The following is a 25,441-nucleotide window of genomic DNA, read 5'->3' on the forward strand; positions in this document are numbered from 1 at the left end:
CGGAGCCCCCCCGCACACCACAGTACAGGTATCGCGGGGGGGGGCCCTCCGTCACCACACCACGATGCCAGCCGCATGTTAGTACATATGCACTGGCATCGCGGCAGGGGTGCGGCGAAGGGCGGCGATGTATATTAATGTATCCCACCCTGAGAGGAGAGGGTCTGTGTGCGGACTCAGTAAAGCAGCATGTTTAAAGTTGTATTGAAGATCCTGTTGACATGCTGTAAGATGCATGTTAACCTTGTCGACTTGCAGACACTGCATTTCAGTACTGATCTTGTAACTGCTTCCCATGCCAAAAGCTTTAGCAAAAGCACAGGCAAATGCATGGAAAATGACAGTGCAATCTCCACCTCCTTCTTATGAAGGTAACACAAATTGAAGTTGGAGAAGGTGCCGTGTCTGTTTATAGAGAGCAAACAAACAAAACAACTTTATTTTCCCCTAAGGCCAGGTAATGATTCATCTGACAAAGTAGCACTGCGTTACCATGTTGAAATTACAAAATATATGTTTGGGTCTAAGACATGTTTTGGGTATAAATAAATAAATAAACTGACAAGATGTTTTGAGCCAAAAAGTTCCAAGAAAGCAATTCGTATTGTTATAAGTTTACCACACATTAAAATGACATTGGGACCGATGAAGCTTTGATAAAGATTCACTATGAGTGAACTCACCGTTAGATGTTGGAAGAGCCATGCCCTCATGATGTTTGTTGCCACTTTGGGAAAGATACCGCGCTTTTTATGACGTTTTTTGTCTTTGTCTGGGTCATCGTCATCCCCCGTGCTTGGTGAGGCAACACTGTTGTCCAAACCGTCACCTACAAAAATATAAATTATGTATAACTTAGTTACTTTTTTCTTTGGGTGAAGCCAACATTTCATATTAAATACAATCTAGGATCTTAGTCACAAAAAGATAGAACTTAAATACTGAATATTGTTGGTGGCAATGTCGAAACTTAAAAAAATGAATGTAGTAAAACTCTATGGTTATCAAACTAACATGAATGCCCACCACATGTCATATGGAATGCTTTATACGGTAATTGCAGCAAACTGGTTGAGAAACAAAATAAAGACTGTGACTGACTATCCAATCAGGTTCTTTCAACTGTGACTTGTTATTCTTAGGTCGGTTCGCATATCCACCCTAAAAGTCACTTGGCTACATGGTAAAAAGATATCCTGCTCATAAAATGGATTTATTTTTCCTTCTCACCAAAGTATTCTTATATAATTGTCTCGAATACAATGAATGGAAGCATCAATATTTCTTTTGTAGCTGAGGCACAATTTCAAAAATCATCCGAGAATTCAAATTAAACAGCGCCTCTAGTGGTTACGTTTAAACGTATTTAGCATTAAATTGCTAGCAGGTTTGCTCTATTTAGACAAGACCAATTTATTCAACATACAGTTTATAAAATATGTAAAATTATACCATGTTGATCATTTAATGCATTTCATGCAGTGAACATTAGGATGTTATAAAGTCTTCAGATGCTCTGCCAACAATAAGGAAAGAGAAACTCCTACTTAGTTACCCTCAATAAGTCTTAAGCCCCATACACACGGGGAGATGGAGCCTCTGTGCTAAACGAGGTACTTAAGAACCTGATCGCTCAACGTACATCGCTAACACACATACGATGCACACATGCAAGTGCATTCAGTATAAATCTACTCAGGCAATGGTGACACACAGGCCCATGCATCGCTGGCGCTCATGGGTATACACACAGAGCCATCTGTGCTTAATATCTAAAGGGTCCAGTGTGTATGGACAGCGATAACCGCTGGTAATACCCGCAGATGAATGGCTTTCCGGGCGATGAAGGGGGAGTGCACTTCAACGCTCACCGCCGGGCCATACACACTGGGCGGCTTTGAGCTGAAAGCCACTTTGCTTTCTTGTTGTTTTGAGCAGCTTTCAACTCAAAATCGCCCAGTGTGTATTGGCCTTAAGATTGCTTAAAAATTGGGCTAAAATCACCCCATGAGTAGGCCCCATTTTTCTAATATTCTAGTGTCCATGAGCCAAGCATGGGAAAACAGCTATTTTGTCCCAAAGTTTTGAATGTAGGGGGATTTAGCAAAGCTTGGAAAGAGATAAAGTACAAACCAATCAGCATCTATTTTTTCTGTTTATCTTAGACCATAGGTTCTCAAACTCAGCCATCGGGATCCCACACAGTTTTGTACGTCTCCTCAGAGTATCGATCAGTAATGAGTGCACCTATCAGGTGACCTGGAAAACGTGAATGGTGTGGGGTCCTGAGAACAGAGTTTGAGAACCCCCGTCTTAGACCATTGAACACACACATCCCTCTGGTAACTATAGCTTCCTTTGTCAAGCAAAAAGTTATTTGTATTGTATTCAATTTTTCCCAGTTATGTCTTTATTTAGCCCTACATCATACTACTCAATTAATTCAAACATGTACGATCATCTACCACAACATTTTTATCGCTTCAATCTCAATTGATTGGAAAGAACCCTGAAAAACCCGCCAATGATATATAAACAACATCATATACAAACACCTGTCGCAATGCAGCACTGATCCCATAACTACCATGTAGTAACATTTGCCAAATTACCAGTAAGCATACCTCCCAACTGTCACGATTTTAGAGGGACAGTCCGGATTTTCGGGTCCTGTCCCGCTGTCCCACCCGCGGCAGGCATTGTCCCGCTGCGGGGGGGTGACAGTTGGGAGACCCCCAATCTAGTAGAATAGACGCTGTGCGCATGCGCACAGCGTCTATTCTCGTATGAAAATGAGGTTGCGGCTAATTAGCATAAGCCGCGTCCTCATTTGCATACGCCCCGCCCCCTTTTCGGGCGCTCGCGCGGCTTCGCCGTGCGAGTGTCCCTATTTCATACGGACAGAAGTTGGGAGGTATGAGTAAGTCATTTTTGCCTGACCTATATACAAAAAAAAAAAATTTGGTTGATGCTCTATAAGCCTGGTGGAACCTTAACAAAGACTTTTCTAAAAGTGAATCTTTCCTCAAACCTGAACTGTTTGTGCTGGGATTTTCCTATTCTTCTCTGTAAAACCATGAAAAATCTAAAACAGCATCAAAGAGTCACAGATCCGTAGCAACAAATCATCTGCGCTTAACATTTCAATGAGCCAATCTACTTTATATGCTAAAGAGGAGCCATCTGAAGAGAAATATACATTTGTTGATTAAAAAGCAAAACATTTCTTTCTTTCTTTTTAATTTTAATTTACTTCACGCCATCATTCCGGCCCTGTCGGGTTAGCTTCCAAATCTGAAATGATATTAGAAATGGGAAATCGCCAAGCCCGGTCCTGTAATAATAATAAAGACGCCAATTGATTATTTATGGAAATATCTACTAAAAATCTGCAAGAGGTGACTTTTCATGAAGCTTTGTGCATCAATAGATAATCGAGGCCTTAAAACAGCCTTAGATTCCCATTACCTCAGGCAAAAGAATTCCTGAAAGCATGCCTTAAGGGCACCTGAATTATATACTCCATTAGGAGAGGAAAACCTGTCTGCGTTCCGTGTATAACACTCACCAGAAGCTTTCCTGTTTATTTCTCCTTTATGAAAGCAGAAGCATTAAGCACAGAATTTTTGTAAGTGAAGACTTATGTAAATACAATGAAGAAAACCTTTCAAGCTGAAGCCAGATCCCCTCCTTCAATCTCTGGCAGTGACCTATCCCAAATAAAAGGTTTCTGTTACATCATTAGGTCAAGCCAAAAACAGCCCAGGCTTAATGCATAGTTTGTTCTTCCTACTGTTTTTAGGCAAATAGTGCTACTCCGCTCCCATCTGGGAGGGAAACTACACTGCTGAGCTGTAATCTAAGACAAGATTTTCATTGGAAGCAAATGCGTTGAATCCAGTGTAAATACTGATGCGTGTTCAGAAAAGCTAAAACAATAAACCCAGCTCTTGTCCAACGCCGAGTTAGAGAAACAGAGGGAAGGAAAAGCAAACAGCAAAGAGGAATATTTTGTCGGGAGCTGTTTTGATAATAGTAGATCGTTAGATTAGGGACTGGAGCATCACCTCGCTCATCTTAAACCCAGTAATGCTCCAGATGTATAAGGAGTCGGACTAGCCAGCACAGCTCTGGTTGCGGAACATGCCCTGTCATCGTAAGAGCGTGCCGGAGTTGTATGCCGCTCTCCAGAATGTAACCTGGAGGTGCAATGATATAGCAACCGCATGGTAACAGCTAGGAACCACATTTGCAAAGCAAGACAAGGAAGAGAGGCAGAAAATGTCAGAGGCTTCAGTCCTGGATTTGACTTCCCCTGCTGCCAAATGAAGGCAAATTAGGAAGGCGAACTGAAAAGGTGGAAATAATCACAAAAATGATGCTAGCCCATGCACAGGCATAGGCCCTCATTAGTATAACAGTAGGCTCCACTGGGTGATTTCTACACGATTTGCTCATGCCATGAGGTAGTGCCACAGGGCAACTTTGGCCAGCTGCTAATGTTTCCTGACAGCTTCTTAGCAACTAGTGCTAGCCGTGTTGTGGCGTTTGCTAGTGACAGAAACTGAAAATGTCATATCATCTGCCCATGTGTCATGAAGTCTGTGTGGCAATTAACTAGTAGGCCAGGAGGCCAGAGGCTCTTCTTAATGGCCTGTGGCAATTCTGGACCAAGTATGCTCATATTTTTGCATTTGCGCTGCCCATATGCAACATTAGCAATGCACAGATCTGCCTGGCGCTTACCTCGGTCTGAATCCCTGATGAGCTGGGTGCCCTCCTGTCGCATCTCTGCGGAGAGTGCCTCTCGTTAGGTGCTGCATGGCATTATCAGCGGGCTTAAAGGTAATTTGTCTTGATATGATTGTTTTGAAACGGTCCTTTAATTGGCAATACCTTGTTTTCGGTTCTGAACGCTGCCTCCGAGAGGTGCCATGCTTTTTTTTTTTTTTTTGTAGGTTTTTTTTTTTTTCTCTCCCTCTCGCAAATTAGTCTAAAAGGATTTAGGATCACTGGAGCAGACTCATTGCCTGTCAAATTGCTCGGAGCACAAGAACTCTGCACGGCAACTAGACACTATTTAAAAAACATTGAGCCTGTAACAAGCATGAGAATAGCTGGGCTCCCTCATTCGAGCTCCCAAGCTATCTAGACTATCCTCGGTGTGCCAAACTGTCAAACCTCTCAGCAATGCCATTTGCTCTTTCAAATAATATTCAAGACTTGTTGCTAAAAAAAAAAAAAAATATTGACTGCGATCTAGTGCAAAAGGCCAGCCGACAAAGAAAGGAATGCGTCTTGCAAGATCTCCACGAGCAATTTCTTAGGAGACCCAGGGCCTATTCCCATAGAGTACTGCAGGTGACCTGTGGAACCCTCCCTTGCTGTCAGGGGGCTCAGATTTCAAACACGCTCAAATCAAACGTCCCATAGTTGCCTATTTAAGCACACCCAGGCATTTAGGCCATGCTATCTTGTTCCTTTCAAGAAAGGATAAAGCAGCATTTATAGAATTCAGGCCATTCAATGGGTCAAACTGGCCATGTCAGCAGGGGTCCCACTCATGCAGGTCAAGACTCTCCCCCCCTCCTCCTGCAGCCTTCCTTCCCACAGTCCATTGGTATTTAGAGGAGGGAGGCACAAAGTTGTAACATAAATTTCCAGGTCGTGACAATGTTTTCAGTATTTTTCTTATCAGATCTAGGAACTATGTAACCTAACAAGATTATTGAGGCCCTAATATAGAAAAGCTGCTGACTGTACAGAGCACAACTATGAAAGTAATACAGGATAGCATGAAAAGTATCTCCGATATATATATATATATATATATATATATATATATATATATATACACACACACAATATACACAACATAACAAGACTGATCTGTACAATATACATATGCGTCAAAGAGCGAACAACAAAATGGTTGCCTTCTGTTTGTTTAATAAAACCAAACTATTTTAATACCCTGAATTTGTTTACACTGCTCGGTAGATAGCGGGCTACTTAATTCATTTATGACATCACGTAAATGAGAGCTCCATCAACGTGACAAAGTTAAAAGGGAAGAGAAAAAAAATGAGACAAGAGAGAGCTGTGAGTTTAAGAAAATAGGGTAAGTAGGAGGTTTAAGACTTGTAAGCAAACTGCCAAGCGGGATCAATCCCTTAGAGGACCATTAACATACTGAGGGCATTTTTATAAGGCATTGTAAAAAGAGCTTAAAACTTGTAAAGAGTAATGTGTTAAAGAGTTAAGTGGTGCACAGTCATTTTCACCATGGAAAAAAAAAAAACGGGCCACTTTGTTGGGGGCCCCCAAGCTTTGGAACATGCACAGCTGCCGAAGCATAATAAAGCACATATGACTACATAAACTGGGGCTTAATTGTCACAGCAAAGCATAATGGACTGAACTAAGAGCAGATTATTTTATACCTCTGGAACGGTATAAGGCACATGCATATGTCAGTAAAAGCTGTCCACATGGTCGCTACCTTGGATGCATCCATGGAACAGTGTGCAGCATATATTACTATTCTATCAGAATCCTCCTCTGCACCACAGCGGGATACTGTTGCTAGGTTGACACTATGAACGTCGATATATATTAGGTTGATCAATAATGGTCCACAGGGCGTAGGTAGACACATGAAATAGGTCGACCTGGCTAAGCTCGACAGGGTCGGAAGGTCGACACAAGCATTAGGTCAACAATGGGAAGGTCGACAGTCAAAAGCTTGACGTGAGCTTCCATACCAGGCAGTGTTTCATACCCAGGGCCGGTGCAAGGCACCAGAGCGCCCCAGGCAAGTCGGGGTGGGGGCACCCCGGTGTCTGCCTCCCGGGTACCTGTCCTGCGGCGCTGTAAAGCTGGCGGCGGAGGCGGCAGCGGGGGGTCCCTGCAGTCAATAAGAAATAACAAACGCTATCCGCCGGGCTATTCGGAAGCGCTTCTGTTTTGGAAACACTGGCCGCACGGCGCACGCTGATTGTCTGAATCTCAGCCAATCAGCGTGCGGCCAGTGTTTCCAAAACAGAAGCGCTTCCGCATAGCCCGGCGGATAGCGCTCGTTATTTCTTATTGACTGCAGGCACCCCCCGCTGCCGCCAGCTTTTACGCACATATACGCCGCAGGACAGGTACCCGGGTGGCAAGGGGGGGGCGAAATACCGCCCTCCAGTGGCCGGCGCCCTAGGCAAATGCCTAGATTTGCCTAGTGGTGGCGCCGGCCCTGTTCATACCCTGCCATCACTGAGGCATGGAGGGAGAATATAACAGTGTGCCAGAAGCATGGCTGGTGGACACGATACGATGACACGGTGTCCATGTTGACTTAAATCGAAATTCGGGTTCAGAAAAAGTGAAAAACTCATGTCGACCTTTTGACTGTCAATATTTTCATTGTCAACCTAAAGCTTTTGTCGACCTTCCAACCATGTCAACCTGAGACATGCCGACCTTTTTCATGTGTCGAAATAAGCCATGTCGACCTTTTGTGGTTGACCTAATGTATGTTGATCTGCATAGTGTCGACCCTATGACTCTTACCCACCCACAGTACCATGCTTTTACCAGCTCTGTATTTGCTGTGCCGGCTGTGTGTAATGCTGAGTAACCTGCACAGCGCTGTTCTCCTTTTACAGCCTAATCAGTGCTGTTAATTGCACATCCATAAAATGCAAAGTAAAAGGCATCATGTACCCATCCCGCCCCTTTCACTAGGAGGAGGGTGAAATGTGGGAGGAGCAATCACTATTCCGGTAGTCTGTGGGGCTTTACAAAATATAAGCGGTATATTTATCATAATCTGCATTTTTTACAAATTAATTATATTAATATTTTTCACATAAATTCGCAATGTGAAAATTTATATTTCCTCGCAAATTAACTTTTTTGCCTTTTGCCAGGAGATGGGCACCGATAATAGCCCGCCCTGGCCAAGAGTTGGAAGTAGTGTAATGATACAAAACTGCTTCCTGGTTCAGGTCCCCAAAAGGCAATTTGCCTGGTGGTCAGTGACTGCATAACCAGGGGTCGAAAGAGAGGGACCTCTCCGGAATTTGTAAAAAAGAAAAAACTTGGAGAACATGTATTTTCTGGATCAAGACCGAACCAAACTTGGTCCCTATCACTTTGGGAGATCCGTTCCAAACAGACACCCGGTTCAAATCTTCCTGTTTTCAGTATTCCAATTTAATTTAGATTTTAGCTAATTTTATAAAGTTTTATAAATGGCCATCAATTATTTTTTTTTTTTACGATTTTAAACTGAACCAAAAAAAAAAAAGTTAGGGTGTAGTAATATTGTCCGACTACTGGTATAGGAATACTGTGGTGTCACAAACACAGTTTATACAACCAACTTGGAGTATAATGACAATAATTATCCCCATAGTGCCTTGTGCCTGGGAAAGAACACAGTGTGCCAGCCCCCAAGCAGTGAAGCTGCAACATGTAGTACATTGTAGAAGAGACTTTCAACCTGAGAGCAAGCATAGTGCATTTATACGTCTATGCAGTCCGGCTAGAGTGCTTGCTCATGGACTAGAATTTCCTACACTTCACAGCTCTTACTACCGTGAGGCCTAAGGGTAGTCTGACTTTCTCTCTAGGGAACCAATTTTTTTTGTATTGTTTAACATAGCGAACAAGGCACTAAGTAAGAAAACAAACAAAAATATGAACTGGTCTGCCTTACTTATTTCTTAGTAGAGAAAGTAACCTGGCAGCACTTACTCTATATAAACAAATGTGTAGAAAAACTGTGTCCTTAACTTAGAGCAATATGTTTTAATTATCTTCACAGAAACAGTAGAGTCCTACTTTGAAATAAACTAAGACATCGCATTTAAAGTTGTTAATGTAGCATAATTCAAAGTTGATTTCTTCTTTCCAGCATGCTGTGTAAATCACATATTACTGAAGTCATGAGAAAATATAAAAAATAAAAGTTGTAATATATATATATATATATATCTATTCCTTTGTCTTCCTAATGTTTGTTGTCATTCGAGTGTGGTTCCTAGTTCTAACCTCCAGATGTCACTGTTGCAATTGCATTTTATAGAAAACATTTGACCAATGGCTGTGCCTCATTTTATATAGAAGTGTAATGGAGTATATACTATAGCATTTCAAACAGACACATGTAGACTATAATATAACTAACTAAACGTATGTGGGCCCCAAAGCAACATTTTCCATGGGCCCCATGAACTTCCCAAGGCTGTAAAATGACATACACACTTGGGGATTTGACAGTGGACATTTAAACCACTGCAGCTGCCTCTATGGTAGTTTTGTAAGTAGTACCCGTGTTCTAATAACCGAGAGTAGCTCAATAAGAGATCTGTATGCATTCAAACCAATTGGACAACCTGCTTTAAATATGAAATCTTTGAGGTGTGTTCTGCTTAATAGTTTCATATATGTTAAAAAAAAAACTTGCTATTTTTACTCATAATTCCAAATTTATAGAGTGGTCAAATGCACAGACTAACTGATTCATAACAGTTTAGGGGTCAGATACATTAAGCTTCAAAAAGTGTTAAAATGGAGAGTGAGAGTGATAAATGCCCCCGGGGAGGTGGGCAAGTCTCCTGCATTGCCCCCCCCCCCCTTCAGCCCTTCCGATATTTGGTTCAGCAGGAATTTAGTGGATCTGCAGTGAAGGGGCGGGGCTAAAATGACGCAAATCACCTAATTTCACGTCATTTTAGCCCCTCCCCCAATCCTTGAATTGTTGCATTTGACTGGCATGGGGGTGGGGCTTGGTAATGTCAGCCTCATCCCGCCCCCCACTAGGCAAGTATGCATGACATTCATTTATTCTTACAAATAAACAGAATCCACACACACTACGTTCTCCAGTGTAATGAGCATATTAGTCTGGTACAACCTATCCACAAACGTAAACATTGCAAGGGAAACACATCACAGAATGTCTTTTTGGTGTGTCTTCCACATTTTAACATTTAATCAGTGACTGATAAGGAACAATGACTAAGAAAACAGCCGGAATATTTGTGGTGATTGGGTTCTTTTTAACGGTATCTCCGAGTAAATTCCCTTCCTCTCAGATGTTGATTCTAGATCAAGTAAACTTAACACAATAGGTCACATAGGTCTCTACCTATTTACAAAAATGTTTTCCTTATAAAGAGGGCTTTCAGCATTACAGAGGGCAAGTTATTTTAATTAAAGGAAGCAGGCCCACAGGCTCACAGGCACGAGGAACTGAAACGCTGAAATCTATCTTTAAAGAAGCTTCGTTGAGCTAGGTTGCTACATATTGACGTAAAGTGTAATTAAACAACAGTAATCTAGTCATACTCCATAAGCAATACATATCTGTTCATTCCCCCACTTGAGCCAACTGCCCTTCACGTGCAAGAATGGTGATTTAAAGAGGATACAAGTCAAATCTTTATTTGAAAATCTAATGAAGCTATTATTTAAATGCAGCATATATAAGGGAACTGGCGAAGCTTGAAATCATACTGATTGCACTGAAAACAGATTAGAGATATGTATACATAATGATGAAAGATATCAAGTGCAGGTAGACAACCAGTGGGGCCCTATATTTTTGAGAGTCTGGATTGGACCACACACACAATTATGTATGTATGGTAAATTTCCCATGTTTAGGAAACCCTCGCCAGCAATGGCCTTCACACATGCGTGTATAGCAGACCATGCATGAGCAGGAATCAAGCTATCACTCAGAGCCCTGGTTCATGTATGTGTTCCGTGATACTGTACATGCTTCCCAAGGGTTAAAGCACGGACTGAGTTCCACTACCTGTAATGGTGAGGTGGAACTAGTTTAGCCTCCACCTTGGCCCTGCACAATAAAGGTCCATACACACTGGGCAATTTTTCCCAGCGTTTATAGACAGCAATGATAACGTTCATCGATGGGGGGAGGATGGCTTTGCATAGCACAGAGCTAATAAAAGCCGTCCTCAAAGCCGCTCGTCTGCTGGTAATACCAGCAGATGAATGGCTTTTACTGGTGATGATGCGGGAGCGCGCAGCAGCGCTCACCACTCATCATTGGGGCATACACACTGGGCGGCTTTGAGCTAAAAGCCGCTCAAACATGCTGTTTTGAGCGGCGTTCAGCTCAAAGTCGCCCATTGTATATGGGCCTTCTCTCTAACAAAAAAGGAACAAAATTCACAGGGGTGCCAAAAGCCCTACCACTTGCCCTGGCTCTGCCTACTGGTGGAAGGGAAGAGAGGGAAGAAAATTCAGGTGGCAGGAGAAAATGAGTTCCCCGCCGATCTTCAGGACCACTTTAAGCACTATACCACAGTATAATCACATACTGTGGCAGTACGGATGGTGTAATGGTTAGCATTTCTGCCTCACAGCACTAAGGTTGTGGGTTCGATTCCCACCATGCCTCTAACTGTGCAGAGTTTGTATATTCTCCCCGCACTTGCGAGGGTTTCCTCCGGGTACTCCGGTTTCCTCCCACAATCCAAAAATATACTGGTAGGTTAATTGGCTCCCAACAAATTAACCCTAGAATGTCTGTGTACATGTGGTAGGGAATATAGATTGTAAGCTCCACTGGGGCAGGGACTGATGTGAGTGTTTAAATATTATCTGTAAAGCGCTGCGGAATATGTGTGCGCTATATAAGAATCTGTTAATAAATAATACTGAATTGCAATTTTGGCTGCTAATATCATGTCCAGATCAAAATGCAAATGTGATTATTGATTAACTGGCCCTTAGTATGTTCATGGGGAGTTCTATACATGGTTTAGCCCTGGCCCGAAGTGGTTAGAAATGACTAAACTAGGTGATCCTGTGTAGTCAGATTACGGGTGTGGTATAGGGTTCCGACAGTTAGCCCGACGTCGGGATCCCGACTGGCTGGACTCAGACAGCATGGCAAGCACAACAAAGCCCCTTGCAGGCACGGTGGCTCGCTACGCTCGCCACCTATTCTATTTTCCCACTATGGGGGTCGTGGACCCCCCACGAAGGAAAATAGTTGGTGGCTGTCGGGAACCCATCTGTCGGTGTTTTAACAGTTGGGATCCCGTCCGGCACCCTCAGATTACAGCTTTCCCAGATCAGCTACCAAGAAATGCAGAGAACCCAGTGAAATCTTATTTCTGTCATTTATAAGTACAATTGGAGATGCATATTTGCTTGACCAGTGTTATAAACCCAGTAGCTTTTGAAATGTACTGTATATATTATTCCTCGTATTTGATTGTGGTTTCTAGAGCTGGGTAAGAAACTCACAAAATGAAAATGAGCAGTAATTAAGTGCTAAAGCTTTGCCATCAAATGTGAAGAATATTCTAATTTATTTGCATACCAACATTGGAATAGAAGAAGAATTGCTGACTCATATTAAAGCCTATTTTTACTGATGTAGAGATGCAGTCATGCGGCCGTCACATTTAATCAGGGGGGACTGCAGCAGTGCTGCCAGCTAATGGCTAAACACGTTCTTAGCTATCCCATTGGACAACTGAATAAAGCAACAAGCAACAAACAAATCTGAGCCATTTAGACATAATTTTATTATTTTACCTTTTCTTATAATAGGAAATAACTTGTTTGCTTTTTCTTGAGTATGCGTGATTTTTTTTGCAAATGACAAATTTACCAAAAAGCTTCTTAAAATTAAAATAGGGAATGTTGCCCATAGCAACCAATAAGATTTTGTCTATCATTTCTCTACTTTATCCTAGAAAATGATAGAAAGAATCTGATTGGTTGTTATGGGCAACATTCCCTTTTTTTTTCTTTAACGCTCTAGTAAATTTACCTCATAAAGTTGTTTACTTTTGGCCCTTGGGCCAGCACTCCATTGATTGTAGATAATTATGCTTACTGGCTTCCTCCATCGGCCTATCGCAGAGTGCAAATAATTGCCTTTTGTTGAAAACATGCTACCCTATCACACAAAGGGCCTGATTCAAACCTGTTTACTAGGCTACGTATGTTCGCAGCCTAGTGAACAGGTAAACGCCACCCACTGCCCAAATGCCCCCCACCCTCCGCCGCCGTGCGAATCCCTGCATTTGCATGCGAGGGGATGTTTACGCTTACACATCGCCTCGTATGCGGCCGCACGAGTGAAAAATCATTCGATGGTCTCCAACCATCAAATAATTTTTTTCCCTTTCGCAAATAAAACTCAGTCTAGACCATACCTGCCTACTTTTTATAACTCCTATCCAGGAGAAGCCCAGAGAGGAGGGAAAAGGGGGCAGGACAGGGCTACGTTTTGGGGGTGGGACGAGGCCGATGTCACCAAGCCCCGCCCCTATGACAAATAGCCTAGTTAATTCGTGTGTCCATGGATTGGGGAGGGGCTAAAATGACTCAAAATGCCGCGATTCATGTCATTTTTGCCCCGCCCCCTCCCCGCGGACCATGTAAATTCAAGATTTTATACAAGAAGGGGGAATCAGGGTCCGGGGACCCGGTTTGCAGGACCCTCCCGGCCATTCCTGGAGGGTAGGGAAGTATGGTCTAGACCAGGGGTCCTCAAACTACGGCCCGCGGGCCAGATGCGGCCCGCTGAGGACTTTTATGCGGCCCGCCTTGTGTGCCGCTGCCCAAGTGCTGGCGAGGCAATCACTTTCACTTGCCTCACATGCCTGGAAGATGGATGGGCAGGCTGGCTGGCGAATGGACGGGCGGGGGAGTGGCCTGGGACGTCAAGGGAAGCTACAGTGTCTGCCGGTCCGTCCCGTCTCCCTGCATAAGCTTCTCCCATGCGTGTGACGTCATCACGTCACACGCTGCAGCTGCACAGAGGAGAGTAGCTTACAGAATCCGGAGAGAGGAGCCCGTCAAGAAGGCAGCACGGAGGGAGCAGTGGCACTGACTGAGCAGACACTGACTGTGTCCCAGTCCGCACACAGTCTACTCTTGACTGTGTTCTTATTGTTAGAGGTGCGTTTTTTTTATACTAACATATTTAAAATGATATATATATATATGTACACTGCGCAGCATGCACTGTACATCCCCCGCCCCTGTCTGTTGTGGTGGCTGCCGTTACTGTGTACAATTGTACACAGTAACGGCAGCCACCACAACAGACAGGGGCGGGGGATGTACAGTGCATGCTGCGCAGTGTACATATATATATATATATATATATATATATTATTGATTCGATACAACCTTCCTGCGTTCGCCTTTCTGTTTGAAAAAAATGGCCATACACACCCAAGTACGGCCCTCCGACAGTCTCAGGGACAGTGAACTGGCCCCCGATTTAAAAAGTTTGAGGACCCCTGGTCTAGACCATACGTGTCAAACTCATGGCCATCCAGCTGTTGTGGAACTACACGTTTCAGCATGCCCTGGAACATCTTTAGCAATCCATTATATAAAATCTGTGGCAGGGCATGCTGGGATGTGTAGTTCCACAACAGCTGGATGGCCATGAGTTTAAAAACACTGGTCTAGACTGACTTTTATTTCCAACAGAGATGGCCGAAAAGGGGGTGGGTGCTGACGTCATGTGATCTCAGCCGCCCGCCGAGAAGCAGGCATCGACCCGCCTGCATTCTCAGTGGAACGACCAGCATTTTCATGAGGATGCCCATAAAACACTGCTGCCTGCCCCTGCCAGCCCCCTCCCTCCCCTGCCCGTGCATACAGGCTTTCGTACAGGGGGTCTGCCTCTGCGCATCGGCAGACCCGCACAATCGAAAACATCCCTGACCGAGTAGACCTAATAATAATGTGCAAAACACTTACAGGACAATAGATTAAACTCAATGGAACCATGAAAGGCATCACACCATCTGATGTTCTTGTATTGTGCATTTCACTTTTACTTGGCTGAGTAATGTTTTTATACAGATTTATATATTCAATATATTCTTGTAGATTCTGAGATAACCAAATATGTAACATCAATAAGAAAAAAAAAATATCTGCTCAACTCTCAATACAGAAGATCTTTTATAAAAAATAAATAAACAAAATTGTGGAAAGATCCTGATATTCTTTCATCTGAAATCCACTATTGTACCTTTTCTATGCAGAACAATGAACCGTTTGGACTCTTGAAGCCAGACCATCAAGAAAAACTCACTTAACTCCTTTAACCCCGTCTTATATTGCAGATTACTTGTGAACAAAACAAGTTAAAGAACAACAGCAAACTTGCGCTTGAAAGACCTAAATCTAAAAGCAGGCAACAGGAAGCTTTTAGTTGGGAAGTTGAGGTTTAAAGTACTCAGCAACAAACAATGAGCAGGAGAGATAAAGATGCAATGGAAATGGTACGGAACAGACCTTAGTAACTTCCTGCCAAAGCTGACATGGAGCATGTGTGCTACCATGATAGGGACCAGCAAAGCTATTTTGCTTGTATTTACTGGAGGTATTTGTTCCTGAGCAAACCCTATAAAAACAAAGAGCGGGGGGGATAAGACAGCTTTGCCCTCTTGTGTTGCCAGGTCTTTAAGCTGAGCTTGTATCACATATTTCATCATGGTAACAGTCTATTTGTTCATATTGTTACGTTGTAACTAGGATTAACTTTCACTTTATCATGCACGACGCCCGGGTCTTGCTCGTCTCTGTAAAAAATACCTTTAGCCATCCTTCCCTAGAAAGTCGCTATACAAGAACGGTCGCCCTATTCTAACCACAAATTACATTCAATCGGTTCTGCATTGTCCTGGTTATGACGGCAATTTCAACCCATTGGGTTCTGGGTCAGGACCTCCGCCATTATTATATTCCATCACGTTATGCCTCCTGTTTATTTTTTAACCATAGGAAGTCCCAATACAAGAATGGTCGCCCTATTCCAACCACAAATAGCATTCTATAGGTTCTGCATTGTCCTGGTTTATGACAGCAGTGTTAGCCCATTGGGTTCTGGGTCAGGACCCCCGCCATTATTATATTCCATCACGTCATGCCTCCTATGTTCATATTTACCTTTCTCCCAGAGCTCCAGGTATCTGTGTCAGAAGAGGGCTCCTCAGTTGCACGTTTGTTTGGCCAAGGTCACAGACGGGGCAAGCATTTCAGCAGTTGTTAACACAAAGCTTCCACCGGGCTCTGCAAAGTCTCCAACAACGAGCGTTTCATCTGCAAATATACTTTCTATCCACGGCGGATTTTTTTTCTTCTTCTTTTTTTCTCAGTTTAGCAAGAACTAACAAATCCCCTCCCTGTGAAGTGGTCTCAGTGACAAATAAATAGGTCAAACACTCTTAGCTGAAACCCAAGCAGCTAAATTCTCCAAATATGGAAACATAATGGATTTTGCTTGCTTAAAGAGGCTTTTAGGAATGCCATTTAACTCAGTTGGGCGTTATTACTTTAGTGAGCTATACAATGTACACAGTTAGCACGCCTTCAAACATTAGCCTTTTCTTGAGTAATCAATTGTTATTAAAATTGATTTTCTTATATGCAAGTCAGAAATGAATTTAACGTAATCAAATATGTCGCTAAACAAATCATATTAACTCTCATAAAAAAGCATCAGGGTCAAAATATGTCTGGTTAATTGAATTGAATGTTATTTGAGACTTCTGCAACTATATTATTTTATATAATCTTACTGTGCAGAAATTTCTCTCCCCGACCTTTCTTAGCTTCTCAAACAATGTATCTCTGTTGAGTATTTTACACTTCAATATTATCACCAGGAGAGCATATGGCATAACCATAGTGGGAAGCTTATCTTCATCTTCTTGTAAGCTAAAATTAGTTCAAACGGCTTTGCAGCTCTCCACATGACTCCAGTTATAATGTTAATAAAAAAAAAGAAGTGTATGCCCCATGCTTTTTCAGTTACAGACATTGTGCAAAATGCTGACCTTTTATTGGCCTAAAAATATACTGTAAGACAATAAAACACACGTTTGTCTATTTCCCCCCCCCCCCATATTTCTAACATATGTGTCAAAGTGCTATCAAATATATACGTTAAGAAGATTTAAAGATTTTTGAAAGCTGGCAGACAGATCACCGGATATAAAACAAACCTCAGATTAGTCTATGATGCCACTGAGGGAAAAAGTTTGCCTAAATTCTAATCCATTACTCATACAAAATTACTTAATGCCTGTGATGAAAAGTAAATAGTTCAAACCTACTGATCTTACTAGACAGACAGATATGTAGGTAGATAGATAACTAGAATAGATAGACAGATAGACACAGCGTGCGCATGTGTGTGTGCGAACAGAAGTTCTCATTTGTAAGATTTATAAATATACAATATGTATAGACTGTATATACAGATAGATAGATGTGTGTGTGTGTGCGTGTATTTACACACATATAGATAGATATAGATAGAAAGATAGATACACACACACACCTATATAAGCTCTGCGGAATATGTATGCGCTATATAAGAAACTGTTAATAAATAAGTAATATATATGTTTGTGCATGTGTATGCAAACAAACAGAAGTTCTAATTTAAAGTTATATACGTATATATATATATATATATATATATATATATATATATATACGTATATATATATATATATATACCCACACATACATATGTCTAGTGTCTGATTGTGTGTCTCCGAAACACTGACATCTGTTGGCAATGAGTGAAACTACATCTCTTTCTCTCTCACATGCACAAACATAGAGGCAATCACAAGGTAGCAGACTAGCTTTCGAAGCATTTGCTTCGAGTGGGCTTACTAGAAAGCAATATGTATATATAGATAGATAAACAAAAAATTGTCACTTTATATGACGACAGAGTGATCTAATATCCTAGTTTGGCCATTGGTACATCATAATATCCAAAATAGCAATAGAAAACATGTTATACACCAGATTAAACATGTTTTCTATTACCTAAAAAAAACAAATAAGCAAAAGACACACAAGAGGCCCTGTATAGTCTGCAATTACAAGATTGTGTTCCCTACAGTACAAATCCCCCACCCACCATCACCCGTCCCTTGTCACTTCTCAATGTCTCTCACATTGGGTCCGCCAATAAAGTATGAATGAACGTGCGAGTTGTTCAAGTGACATTGGCTTCCGAGCACTGCCATGGGCGCTCTTAGAGGAGTGGAGTGGTATGTATATTTTCTTTAGCTTGCTGCAGACACCGGGTCTCAGGGTTAAACAGAAAAACCCCTGAGGTTAGTTTAAGACCTATCATGAACAAATCTGTGCCAAGTAGAAGAAAACGAAACAATATCTTTCTTGTGTACCGTACAAATGCTGATGCAATAGGAAAATGTTGACATCATGTTCAGAGAGAGAGAGAGGGACAGAAGCTCTTTCCTTAGCATGTTGATAAATAGACCTCAAACAAACCAGTACTCATAGCACACTGTATAGGAGCTCCAAAGTCACATGACTGTTTATTCAGTTGGGCTAATTGGTAAATTAGGGAGGCACTAAAAGGGGCCACAACAATCCAACAGCAGTTCACACAAGTCATTTACATACTGTCAATATTTTTATTACTGCAGTAATGGGCAACTCTCAGCACTCCTGCTGCTGATAAATGACACCTCCCATGATGCTCAGGGCTCTTTGATTGGTTGCATGCTGATGCGTTGATATTTTTATTATGAATAATTGGCTGCACAATACTGCAATGCTATCTCCATGGTAGTAGGTTTGGCCGTTGTCAATTTGACATATTAAAAATAATATCTGTCAAGCCAATTTCTGCTGTGATGCTGCATTTCCACCTACGGGATTAATATTAGGGACTTTATGCTTTTATTTTCCGCATCAAAATTACTTTTCCAATGGAAAGTATCAAAGTAAAACTCCGAATTGCATATCGTAATCACAACTTAAACTGCCATATGTATGATCCTCTGCTATCCATATGACTGCAAACAATCACTGCTATGAATGCGCTATAGAGAAAATGGAAGTAACTTAAGAAAACAGGTGCACTAGGCAGAGGTAGTGTTTTCCCTAAGCATCTGAATGGCGATACCAGTTTCCTTTGCTTCTCATGAAGCCTTCTATGTACATCTCAAATAAAGTTGAGCTTTACCAAAAGCAAATTGTTGCTATTTGAATCAGAAAGAATTATATTAAAAACAGACATCTTTGTCACCTTTAAAGCTTGTTTATCCACAAAAATCATACATTGAACTATTGTTGACCACTGAAAACGTTTACACTTCTTGCTAACTCTGATCCTTATCTTAGAATCTCATACGTATGCAAGCAATTAGTAATAACATGTGCCACGATTTAAGCAGAGTACTACAGTATGTATAAATGACCAGTAACTAAAAACATAGGTTATTTAAACCTGCTACTATGTGTTTATATAGGATGCAGTTAGGAGCCCGGCGGTCAAAATCCTGACGCCGGAATCCCGACCACCGAAATCCCGACACTTTCTCCCTCTATGGGTGTCCACAACACCCATAGAGGGAGAATAAATTAGTGTGCCGAGCGTAGCGAGGCACCGGGCCCGCTACTTGGCGAGCGCAGCATGCCCTTAAGGGGGGATCCACGTCCGCCCCTTGTCGGGATTTCGGCATCGGGATTTTGACTGCCGTGATTCCGACCGCTGGGATTTCGTACCAATCCCCACACTTTTCAGAAGTTTTTTTTCTGAATGGCCAGCTTGTAGGTCTGTTTGTCCATACAAGAGGGTTCAAAAACCATGGGTTCTATGTACTAAGCCTTAAAGAGAGATAAAGTACCAGTCTACTAACTCTAACTGCTATGTTACAGACTGAGGGGCAGCTGTATTAAGCATGGTAAAGTCATAAAGTGGTGATAAGGTGGAAGGTGATAACACACCAGCCAATCAACTCGTAACTGTCATTTTTCAAACACATCGGAATGGCTGGTGCATTAGCATCTTCCAATTTATCACTTCAACACGCTTAATACATTTGCCCCATGTTTGAAAATGCCAAGCTGTTGCATGGTACATTATCTATCGTCAAAGCTTAGTAAATAGATGCCCATTTGCCTAATGGAGCTATGTAACTGCTGTTAATCATATTGCAGAGGTATGTACTTTGTGTGGTTCCTAACCAGCTGCTAATGAGTGTAAAATAATGAAAATGATTTTATTTATATAGCGTTCTTTCTCCAATCGGACTCAAGGAGCTTAACAGATAGAATTAATGTAATACAATACAGGAAAAATGATGTACAGAAAAGCTTTTCATAAACTATTCTTAAAGGAATTATGGAAATGCTTGAGTAAATAGGAAAGTCTTGATTCTTTTTGAAAGTTTCTAGAGTGGGAATCTCTCAAACTGTGCGGGGAAGTGACCAGCAACAGCTTATAATAAGGTAAATATCCAAATTATGTCGGCTAAGAACAAATAACCAGAAAGATCTGGATGTTCAACATGTGGGCCAAATCTCTTCCAGAGTGGCCAGTTAATATGGTTGCATGGTGAATGCCCTCGTCGACTATAGGGATTTTACTTCCAATGTGTTTTCACAACTTTATAGAACCAATTTAAAATGAATTTTCCCTCTACCATTATTGAAAAAAAAAAAAAAGCAAATCTGTTAATAAGAATTATTAGTTATATTCTTATAATTACTGGATGAATTTGCATTTAATGTGGTCATCTAGACTTTCTAGCAGGGGAAAAACTATAACAAAATATTTTTTTTTTTTTTATACTAGTAATTACTCCCTGCTCCTTATAATCTAAAATATTCTGTGTTTCGTGTGCCTATGTCCGTCATTAAACAAGCTATGCAATTCAGTTCATAAGAACTCTACGTGTACATCTATACTTATGATATTTAAGTTATAATGTGGACTTTCTTTCATTTTCCCACAGCTGAAATGAAGGTGAACTAAGTGAGTTGGGCAAAGGGCAGTATTCAGTTGCCATTTCCCACAGCAATATGGCATTTTCCTCTGGGAATCAAACATTTTCCTTAAATTACTGTTTATAACTGTTATCAGCTTAACAGCAATGGAGCCATCAAATGCAATATCGTGAACAGAAAAAAAAAAAAAAACAGAAGAAGTCAAGGTCAATACGTACTTGCATTTTTGTTTATCTTTAGCCGCAATTGCTACTGACATTCAATTGGGTAATAAACATGAGGACTGTCAACTGTTCCCTGGGAACAGGTGACTTGTTATCACAGGAGGGGGAAGGTGATTGCAAGGTAATCAAACAGTCCTGTTGGAAATTTGAGCATGGTTATTTTATGGAAGTAATCACCTGTCAATTTTGAAGGAAAGCTTCAGAAGCATTCTCACTGCCTTAGCAGCGGAGGTGACAAAACACACACTAAATCTGCTCGTTTCCCACAGATGTCTCTCAAGCCAAGTGAGAGAAAAAAAAAAGAGACACAGTATTTCGAGCTGCACTACTGCTACATATATTTCACATACTTCCCCTAGCATGAGTCTGTTCCTGCAGCTGTTTCACGTGGAGCTCCATCGATGTGCAATGCCAAAATATCAAATCTGTTCAGTTCTCCAGAAAAAAAATGGCAGCAGAGGGGTTGCATGGCCAGAAGGACCAATCAGAAGTCTCAATCTCTTGTTGACAGTTTCTTATGGTTCTCCCACTCACTCCCAAGCAATCCCAGTCACACAGCACAGGTTTTGAGTTGGGTCTCTGAGAAGTACCACAGAACCCATTGCAGTTCAGTGGTTCTTGGCTTGGGGAGCCCATAATTAATAGTATAATTGATATAAGAGGTTGTAGCATAGATTTAAGAGTATGCAGTAATATAGTCAATGGTCACTCAGATGACATTCATAATGATGACAATTATGATGTAATGGTTAAAATGTAAACATCATAAATGTTGATGCTTATAAATATCAACATGGACACAATTTTCACATAAGAATTGCCTGCATAGTGTAAAAGTCAAGAATTAGCATTAGGTTTAAGGGTTATGGTTATCTTTGGGGGTTACGGTGCTGGTGAAGATGCCCATACACTACAAGCAATGTATCACTTCAGTGTATGGGCCATCCGACTCCCTTGAGACACTCGGGACCTTCCCAGGTCGGCTCAAGGGGGTCGATTGTCCCATACACTACTGCGATGTATCGCAGCAGTGTATGGGCCATCCGATTACCTTGTGCCGCCCTAGACCTTCCCAGGCGGCAGGATTGAATATGATTCATCACATGCTGTCCTTTCACATGCGATGTATCACATGTGACCCTGCTCCCCGCCGTGGGGAAGGGGGCCAAGTCGGAGGTTGGATGGGCAGCAGGTCACACCTACGGCTCAGATCTGATGCACATGGGACCATGCATCGGACCCAGGGGGAACATCACACACATCCAATTTGGGCCGATTTATCGGCCCAATCCATCGGGATCAGGTGAAATCGACCCAAATCAGATAAGTGTACGGGCACTTTTAGACTAACCTCAGAAGACTTTGCTCACATTATGACCATGTTGGAATGTCATCAGTGTCAACATGTTGAATGTTGACATGTTAAATGTTGTCATTATGTTGACATGATCTACGTGGATATAATATACCAAACCCAATTTAAGAGTAACAAAAATATCTTTCACTGCTTAAACAAAAACTAAACTTTACATATACCATATTAAAATAAAGCAAAACAGTATTGCAATAATTCGTGCGGGGTATAACATGTCTCATAATTTTTCAAGTTCCCTTTTTTTTGCCACAAAGCTAATAATTACCTTTTATTGAGCCATCAACATGTTCAGAAATCTAAAATTGGATAAGCATCATCTAAATGAATGAAAGCTGCGCCAATGTTTTTGTTCTCTTGACTAACTGATGCTACTCTCAAAACTGGGAAACACACTGGAGCTTTAAAACTGTCGGAGTAATCAGGGGTCGTTTGTCAATTTCCAACCAAGAAAACTCTATCTACATCACCATGTGACATTTTAACATGCCAGTCACACACTACCCTTCCTGTTGATCAAGCAAATGTAATATCCGCTACACAGAGTATACTTTAAATAAACTAAGCAATTATATGCTACTAATATATAATATACTATATGTTAACATTTCAAAATGTAGGTAATGAATGTCAGCAAGGTTTCCTAGTTCTTAAAGCAATGCCAGCATAAACATATTTTCACTGCAACAAGATTTACTAAGAAATACCAAATGTTAAATGAAAGGCAGAACATTAACGTCAGATATAGAAATGAGTTTACCTTAAATGTTTCTATTTCAAGTTTAAAGAATTACATGAAACCTTAAAAGTAGTTATTAAAAGTTAAGTAATCGGTGCAACTGTGTGTGTGTGTGTGTGTGTGTGTGTGTGTGTGTGTATATATATATGGTGTAGAATATATTTATATAATATTTGTATACACTCAGAAACACTATGTATATACAGTTATATATATATATATATATATATATATATATAGCCTTGCAGTTCTGTCCCATATTGGACTTCTACTGTTTGCGTGTGTGTATATATATATATATATATATATATATATATATATATATATATATATATAAAGCGTATTGTATATCCGGCACTCACGCTTCTCATAAGTTTTATTCGCCTGGTGCCATCTGTTGCAAATGCGTAGAATGGAATAGATGAAGCAGTGAAATAAAGAAGAGGTTCTTTAATTGCGTAGTATTCTACGTTTCAGTTTGCTCCAAAACCGCCATCAGGAACATTCCGGTTTTGGGAGCAAACCGAAACATAGAATACACACTGTATATAGTCTTGCAGTTCTGTACCATATTGAACTTTTACTGTTTCCAATATAGTCTCTTATCTTGTTCTCTATTTTATTTAGTTCTCATTTTTGAAAGCATCATCTGATAGTCATATAGTTAATAATCCTGAGTACTTTGCAAGTATATCTCATACAAGGCTTACAGCGGCTGTAAATCAAACAGCAGAATGAACCATTACAGAATGTAGCCATCAATATTGTATCTCTTCCTTACAAAAGGGGAAACAGCACTTTCACACGAGGCCATCTCATACCAACACATATCTACTCAATCCAGATGATTCTATAAGTTCCAGCAATCAGCTTGCATCAGAAGTGTCCGAATGATAACAATTACACTTCCACCAAGAGAAAGAAAAATGGACCACGTCTGCCATTTAAACAAAGGAAACCTGCTTTGAAGTTAACTGGAGATAAGAAATATTCACTGAATTTAACGTTACTGCAAGTGGTGCCGAAGATCCAGATGTGGGCCCAAATGTTTTGCTTTGGGATGTATTATTTTCTTATTGACTTGAGCAGTGCTGTACTAGCGTTTACATAAATATTATAACTGTCTTGAGTCGCAGAGTTATTTTAAAAAAAATAATATATATATATATATATATATATATATATATATATATATATATATATATATATATATATATATAATGGGTAGAGAGGAACTGTCACACTCTTACGGCCGACAGCTCCCAACACGGCACTCCAGGGACTTGGTTCAGTGAAAAAAACAAATTTATTGCACTACGTTTTGAGACCCGTAGTCTCGTCGTCAGGTGAAGAAAGAACAGGTGAAGTTCTTTCTTCACCTGACGACGAGACTACGGGTCTCGAAACGTAGTGCTATAAATTTGTTTTTTTTTCACTGAACCAAGTCCCTGGAGTGCCGTGTTGGGAGCTGTCGGCCGTAAGGGTGTGACAGTTCCTCTCTACCCATTATCTACATACCCACAAAGGCACCCGGGCAGTTGTTGTACCTGAGTGGAGTGCCGGCTCCCATCCAAGCTTATATATATACCCCACAGAAGTCTATATATATATATATATATATATATATATATACAAATGTATCGGTACCTGCACTCGCACACACCAGGAGACAAATTGAAGGGGTGCCCCAAGGTCACACCGTAGTGTGCCAAACACAATCCAAATTCCCCTTTTGGGGGGAAACAGGAGCACTCGCCAAATAGGTAAAGAATTTTTCAATTTATTCAAAAAAAGAGACAAAAAATAACATGAGTCCAAAGTGTTACCTCCTCCTACGTTTCGACCCTGGATAGGATCTTTTTCAAGGAGAGTTTGAAGCAAATCACTGTCATCAAAAATAGTGATCAGCCCAGCGGGGTTCGTCCACCCGCCGCAGTCAGGACAGAGCCGAGAAAGTCTTTTCACCGGACCAGAGGACGTCAGCCGTCAGCAAAGGAAGGTAGCCACGCCCAACGCGTTTCGACAGAGGTCTTCTTCAGGGGGTGTGACCTCTGTCGAAACGCGTTGGGCGTGGCTACCTTCCTTTGCTGACGGCTGACGTCCTCTGGTCCGGTGAAAAGACTTTCTCGGCTCTGTCCTGACTGCGGCGGGTGGACGAACCCCGCTGGGCTGATCACCCCGCGTGTTCCTGAAAATCTGGTTAACCCCGCTGTGCTGGTGACAAACGCCGTATTGTGGCAATTGATCTTTTATATCCCATGTATGTCATTTTTTATCCCTGCTAAAAATATCAGTAAAAACTATTACAAATTT

At 41.3% G+C, this 25,441-nt stretch overlaps 1 protein-coding gene across 2 annotated transcripts in view; it reads right to left on the reverse strand.

Annotated features, from left to right (window-relative positions):
- The window catches only part of MEIS1 (Meis homeobox 1), a 135,101-nt gene that overhangs the window by 70,687 nt on the left and 38,973 nt on the right, over nt 1-25,441 (reverse strand). For both annotated transcript variants that reach the window (XM_083175751.1, XM_083175752.1), the window contains exon 8: nt 684-829. In XM_083175751.1, coding sequence (XP_083031877.1) covers nt 684-829 — 146 coding nt within the window. The remainder of the gene's footprint in view (nt 1-683; nt 830-25,441) is intronic.

The sequence above is a fragment of the Crinia signifera genome, chromosome 3, assembly GCF_055691185.1.
Source record: "Crinia signifera chromosome 3, ASM5569118v1, whole genome shotgun sequence".
Taxonomy (NCBI): Eukaryota; Metazoa; Chordata; class Amphibia; order Anura; family Myobatrachidae; genus Crinia; species Crinia signifera.